This window comes from Notothenia coriiceps, unplaced genomic scaffold (genome assembly GCF_000735185.1).
Source record: "Notothenia coriiceps isolate Sejong01 unplaced genomic scaffold, NC01 NC01_scaffold00037246, whole genome shotgun sequence".
Classification (NCBI taxonomy): domain Eukaryota; kingdom Metazoa; phylum Chordata; class Actinopteri; order Perciformes; family Nototheniidae; genus Notothenia; species Notothenia coriiceps.
In genome coordinates, this window is record NW_011369947.1 from 25,150,972 (window position 1) to 25,158,135 (window position 7,164).

A 7,164-nucleotide genomic window follows, 5' to 3' on the forward strand; every position below is an offset into this window, starting at 1 on the left:
GGAGTCTCCCGCGAAAATCGGGAGGGTTGGCAAGTATGACTGACACACACACACACACACACACACACACACACACACACACACACACACACACCGGTTTGGAAACGGTATCATTTCCTTTTTGGCGGGCATGCATAACACGGCATAACCACGGAGCCTCGCTGCGGGGAACCTTTGGCGCTGTTCCGAGTTTGTTCTAATCTGTCAAAATGACTGCTTTCAGATTTCTCCGTCATTGTTAAAAAAGATCCGTCATATAGGGAAAATATTCGGTTAACGCGACCTCTGGTGTGGAGGGTCACTCAGGGAATCACTGTCTGTCTAACTAGCTCCACATGACACTAACTGCACCAGGTGGACTGCATGGAAATATGTAAAGGTTACTCATGAGGTGGTATGTTAAAAAAGGGTGTCCTGAATGTCCCATGATGTAATGACACAGCACTATTGGCTAAAGCATTAGACTTTAAACTCTGCCATGACATGTTATGTATTCATTGATCCACAAATGATTAAAGAATCAGTAGATTTTAATCAGACCAGTATGATGTTTTGGAACATGAAATTATAAGGAGAAACTGGAAGAACCAAGTCCTCTTTTTGGGAACGGTAAACAAGAGTTGGCAAAAATGGACACATGGGAACAAATATCTTCCAGAACAGGAATGAAAGATATCTGGCCAAGTGTGTGTACTGCTTTGAATGTCTTGTCACTGCGGCCAGAAGTGAAGCCACGTGGACATAAATAATCACATACACAGCACACATACATACCCTAGACTTAACTAGAATGGTGCTGGAATAAAAAAATGAATGTTGGAATATTATAATTGTTGACCAAACTGTGACACTTTGAAAAGGGCAATAAAACTACAAAATCTAAAACAGGTGCCATGTTGTAAAATATGTTCTTCCCATTTCCTCGCAGTGACTGAGATGTTGGTGAACGTGTTGAGCATCTGCTCCAACGACGAGCTGACGACTGACGAGGAGCTCGACGGTGAGCACACTGCTCTCACTGCAGTTCCTCTTATAGCCACAAGAGGGAGGCCTCTGCTAAACAGAACAACACACACACAGACACATTCCTTGTGTTTTTTGCATAAACCATTGCTGCTCCACCCTACTTTCAGATCATTTAGTTTCATATATACATATTTTAACACACAGAGAGACTATCGAGGATCTATTTGTCTCATTAAACTCAATAAACCATTCCTGAATTGGGTTTAGCCACTGGAAATACTTATTCAGATACTAAGCGATGACTTAGAAACTGTCAGTATACAGATGGTCTTACTGTGGGTGAAACATTCCTTTAAAATGCCATAATTGCAGCCGTTAGCGGCGATTGTTATACTACAGGAAATCACTCTGGGGTGCACGTCCTCTAGGGTTAACACAGAACAGTGAGTCACACACAGTCCAGGCTTCTTATCGTCATATAGTAATGATCTGTTTGATCCCTGGTCACTGCTTATCTACAATGAGATGACCAGATCCCTTCTGCCTGCCCCTCTCTGGCAAACAGGAAACAATTTTTGCAGCGCCCCCCCACCCCTCTCTCTTACGCACTTTGTGTTGACTGATGCAATCTGTATAAACACCACCTAGACGAGGAGTGTCAACGAATCTGTGCATTAGAAAAATAACATTTGTTTCTTTTTTTGCTCATTCTGATTTAAGGTTTTTTCAGCATAATTTCATGAAAAAAACGAATGATACAAATAATTAGCCTTCCTTTAAACAGGTCATGTTTGATGCACTTTATTTTCTCATTTTCCTCTCTGTGTCTTCTTAAAGGTGGGGTAGGTAATTCACTTCAGAAAAACTTTTTGTTATATTCCATGGAATGCTCTTAACATCCCGATAGCATTGAATATATTAAATACTTTGACAATAAATACATAAAAAATGTCATCTGTGGAAGCCGTGGTACTGTAAAAAGCACGACCAATCATCTGAGCCGGCCCGGCTAAAGTAACTGGATGGCCTACCTGCCTGTCAGTCTGTGCACAAGCTTATCTCGTGCCCTCATTGGTCATGTGCGTGTTTGTGTGTGTTGGAGGAGGGTCTCTGTAAGGAAGTGGCAGATTTTTTTCCGGCTGCCGAGTTTCAAATTATAGCGCACTCGAGCCTGTTTCTCCAATCTTACCTACCCTACCTTTAAGCTCACCTCTTTTTCAATTTTGCAGCCATTTCAACTCATTTATTCCGTTTATTTTCACTTCCGGATTGTTCCTTTACCTTTCTCACTCATCAACTTGTTTTCTGTGCCTGGAGAATCCTCTCATTGCACTGCTGTTTATCTCACATATTTACTTAGCATTCTCCTCCTTTCTCTTTCTTTCTCTCATGCTGTGATGTTGTCATTTATTTGGTCATCTAATTTCTCTTTTATGTTCTCCAGAGTTTTGTGTTCAAGGCATCTCTTTTCTTTTCACTTGTTGTGCTTTTCTTGCCTTCTTTATTTGGCCGCCTGGCCCCTCTCCGCCACCTTTCATTCTGCAGCCATCCACTGATCTCTCTTTCCTTTCTCTTGTCTTCTCTTCTGGGGGTGTTTCATGAGAAGGACAGCTAATATATACCCCCAAAAAAGGTACAAACATTAGTGGTGTGTGCTGCTTGCGCACTGCGTTTCAGAAGTCTGTCAACTAACAGCACTGTTTGAAGCTCCTTCTAATGCTACTACTCAGTCTTTTTATGCATCTTCTATTTTATCTATTCTATTTAATTACTTTCCACAAAGAAGGCTCCGAAATGTTACATGCTTCAGCTACGACCTTCAATGCAGATAGGAACCATTATAAGTAAAAAAATCACTAAATTACAGAGCCGAGAAGGGTAAAATATTCCAAGAAAAAACTATGAAAATTAGGGATAAACGTAGTCCATTTTAAGAAAGTAAAATTGCATAGGTTTAAAATAGTACATTTGCGAGAAGCAGAGACAGAAAACTTGAGAGATGAGGTGAATCCAACATGCCAAATGAAGCCATGTATTTCCCTGACTTTAGATATACATTTCTTACCTTAATCCCAAAGAATATTCCATTAATTTCCTTGCAAATTACCACGTTAGTCTCATATTATATAAAACGTTTTTCTCTGGCTCTCTTTCCTGGCTCTATACAACTTTTTGAAAAAAAGATTTCACCTACAATGAACCTTATAAGCTGCCACACATATATCCGAACACAAGCAAAAGATTATTCTTCGCTATTGTTCACATTAGCTAAAGTAATTTACAAGCTGTGCACATTAAAGTAAGCATAACTGAAACAGGGGTTCAGTCCTGTAGAGAAATACATTGTTAGTAATAATGGATTATCCAACAGAGGAGGAGAGGACAGCTCTCTCCTCCCCCCACCCCAACACATCAGCTTCATGTCCATTCTTCACACATTTTCCAAACGGGCTCCCTGGGGCCTTCAAACTGTTTTTCTGCAGAAAGGCCTCTTTAATTAAACAAAGTCTAGTTTTCCAGTCCAGGAACATTCCCGTTTGGGTCTCTGCAAACATAACACACCACAGAAAAAATCATATAGAGTGCTCTCATCCAATGTGCTGAACAGACACGTTTGGACACCATGATGTAACAAGGTTTAGAAGTACAAGTAGCACCTGGGGAGAACAGCTCGTAGGAGGTAACAGGACTTCAGTTGAACACCACTCGTCAAACAGGCAGCATGAGTGCCCTGAGGGCTGAGAGTGACTCAGTTGTTGTGATGTGTGGACAGATTCAAACTATTTGATATAAACTTTAATAACCACGCCGTGTTTGCATCGTGTTGGCCGGATGCACCTCTGGATCAAACTAATCCCCCGAAAGACTGGCGCCATCTTAACACATTTACTGACTGTTATGGGAAACCCAGACAATAAGGTCTTCATTACACTTCCACAGGACGTGGTTTAGTGTACGTGAGTCAGAGTTTGTTTGACTGCGTGTGACCTCTGACCCCTCCAGGTGCCACAGCTTCTGCCCGCAAGGAGGTCATCCGCAACAAGATCCGCGCCATCGGCAAGATGGCCCGAGTATTCTCTGTGCTCAGGTACGCAGACATAAAAATAAATACTGTATGTTCGACCATTGTGCCTTCACATGCAATACAAGTCCATTATAAGAGATTTAATTTAATATTGAAAGCTGCACCTATCAGTATTTTTGTGTGAAAAATTGATCAAACGACTGAATATTAAAGCTGTCGTTTGTTTTTACGAACCCACAGAATTATCTTGTGTTTTATTTTTTCAGCTATTTTATTAAGTCCTGTTTTAAATATCCTTGTTTGTTATCATATTTAGTCATTATCCTGTTCTTTTTAGTTTAAGTGACAAACTCTGCAGTTGCCTTCAGCCCTCACTATCAGTTTGTCTTTTAGCCTTTTGTTTTGCAACCTCACTTTTTTCCTTCAATATCACTGCATTTATAACTCAGCAAAAAGAAATTCAGTTTTTTTATAAAGTGATATTATGTCACTAGTGTTTTCAGCCTGATCCACAAGTTAAACATGTGTTTTTTTCCATAAATTGTCTGGCATCTTTGGGGAGAAATTAATCAGCTTTCATTGCAAAGGATTATCAATAAAATGTCTTAAAGATAAAATACTGTAATACCTTCAGTAGTAAATGTATTCCTGTGTTTGCAGAGAGGAGAGTGAGAGCGTGCTGACGCTGAAGGGCCTGACCCCGACCGGCATGCTGCCCAGCGGAGTGCTGTCCGGAGGCAAGGAGAAGCTGCAGAATGGTAAGACTGTCATCAAGTACCCGAGACCCCCAGCCTTGCCCCCACAACAGACTCTCACACACATAAAACCCCCTTACGCAGCAATACCCTGAATAAAGTGCCAGCTCAGTGTTTAGGGATTCTCTTCCTTTGTCCCTTAGTGATGGTTTGAAATGTGCTGCCTCAAAGTAAATCTGTAAGTGTAGTTAAATGTGATTGGCAGCTGAGTATTTTTATACTGCATGTTTTAGTTCTATACATCTAGGCAATAACAGCTTTCTTTAATGTAGCTTTTGCCTTCTTAATGATAGAATGTCCAGTTATAGTTCCTACAGATTGCTCTTCACTAACAATGCCAAAGAAGTATAGCAGATTTCCTTTGCCCCTTTGTCTTCTCTAATGTGTCTCCCTCCTGATGTTTCGCATTAATATCCTGTCTCCTCGTCTCTCTCTGTATTCCACTGGTTTTATTTCAAATATTACCTGTATCTTTTTCTTTCTCCTTTCTTTCTAGAAACTGCAGGTATAATCGGTTGTGCAAGTATTCTGTTGTGTTATTTAATTATTACAAGTTTAGAGTTCAGTCCACCCTCTTATGTTGAATTCCAAACACTCCCTAAATGAGTTTGACATGCCGCTGCAGCCAGGAAGTAAAGGCTTTCTGGAATCGCCTTTACAAACACTTCAAATTGACTTGGGACTCCTGACAGAAATGGTCACTTTATGGTCCAAATTTGAGCGCTTAGTGGTGGATCTCAGCAGAGCTCCGCGGGGACAGACGCGGGACTCTCTGTGGTTCAAAGGATGAATTGGAATTGACACAAGCAACTGTGAATGAAAGGCTGTCTGCCTTTCCTTTACAAAACCAAGCAGCAATCCAGACGACTTCCCTCGCCTCTCACAGGTTCTCACACATCAGCTAGCACATTACCAAGTACATACCTTGATACTGTGAGAAACAGAAATATCACATGGAGTAGTTTTTACATTGTAGGAATAATTTACTTTAAAGTGTGATTATTTTGCTCAATGTTTTAAACTTGGATATAATGTAGCATACACTCAAATCACAAGTTATGTTAAGTGTGCTAACATTAGCCACTAGAAGCTTCTGGTCCCACATAAGCTATAGCAGCAAAACCACTCAATTAAGGCAATTTAGCAAGAGCATTTTATTGCTTATAAGTTCAAACTGTCATTTCTAACATGAAATAATATCCTATTTCTTATTTCAAAGAAATACGTAGTGTCACTTTGAAGGAAAATAGCATTCAACATATGATTACCACATGATTTTGGAAGGTGCAGGAAGCTTCAGTGTTGATTATGGCAGGATGGATGTTAATATTCTGAGAAGAAACTCAACATTTCAGAGATTAAAGATGAAAGAGATGAAAATAACATCTGCACAAGGTGGCAACGCTACGTATTCCAATTAGGGAGGATGGGATGCTCTCCTCTTTGTCAGCCTTACTAATTGAGGCAAAAAAACAAGACTGTTATTGCATTAGTTTTACATTACACAATAAAGCTATAGTTTCATACATTTGTAAGCATATCCAATGCAAATGTATAGTAGGAGTTGTAACGATTATCTTACATGATAGTGAAAGTAGAGTTTCTGGATGCAGCTGACACTAAAGAGAACGCAGTGAAGGCAGGGTGTTGTTCAGAGATTCCTGTTGCAACATTGGTAGAATCACATTGCTCCCCTCCTGTAAGCAGACACCAGTGTGCTTCTACTGTAATGTTGACTCCATCACCATTCTGTTACAGTCTGTAGCTCTCGTGCCTTTCTGTAATTCTCTCTCATCCCCATGGTAGTATGTCCTGTAGTCTTCAGTACTGTATAGCCGTCACCTCCTGCCTCACCCCTGTGTCTCTGTGTAAAGATGATTTACACAGCTGTACTGTATGTTACTGTATGAGCTAAAGGACGACCGTATGAAATTGGTAAGTGGTTGAATCACAAAGGTTACCCCCACCCCTCCCTTGCACTTCACAAAAGTAAGCCAGCATTTTTGATATTTCATATCAAAAGATGCTCCTCCTGCAGTTCCAGATGCTGCTTCATGCTGCACACAACACAACAGTAACGCTGCTCCATGTCTACAGCGCTTCGATTTTACATTAACAAATAAACCACAGCCATAAAACCCACTGTCACATGCACCTAAACCTTTTTCCTGTTTCCATCCGTCCTCCCTTCTCCATGTGCGCAAAAGTTAAGAACTAATATATTTCCTGCTTTAACGTGTCGTATTTGTTATCTATGTTGGTCCCTGCCGTATTCATTTTTTTCTATCACCATATTGATTACCTCAAAGATCCTCTCCATGAGGTTGTTCACTGCCGAAAACATGTCACCTTCCCTTTACAGATCTGGAATCCATAATTAAAAAATAGCTAAGCTGACCCCTCTCCTTCACCCCCCCC

General features: G+C 40.6%; 1 protein-coding gene across 1 annotated transcript in view; it reads left to right on the top strand.

Moving 5' to 3' along the window:
- The window catches only part of LOC104966544 (serine/threonine-protein phosphatase 2B catalytic subunit alpha isoform), a 57,023-nt gene that overhangs the window by 39,261 nt on the left and 10,598 nt on the right, over window positions 1-7,164 (top strand). Inside the window, exons 8-12 of the mRNA XM_010795727.1 lie at window positions 929-1,000; window positions 2,573-2,599; window positions 3,970-4,054; window positions 4,652-4,749; window positions 5,243-5,251. Of these exons, the coding sequence (XP_010794029.1) occupies window positions 929-1,000; window positions 2,573-2,599; window positions 3,970-4,054; window positions 4,652-4,749; window positions 5,243-5,251 (291 nt within the window). The remainder of the gene's footprint in view (window positions 1-928; window positions 1,001-2,572; window positions 2,600-3,969; window positions 4,055-4,651; window positions 4,750-5,242; window positions 5,252-7,164) is intronic.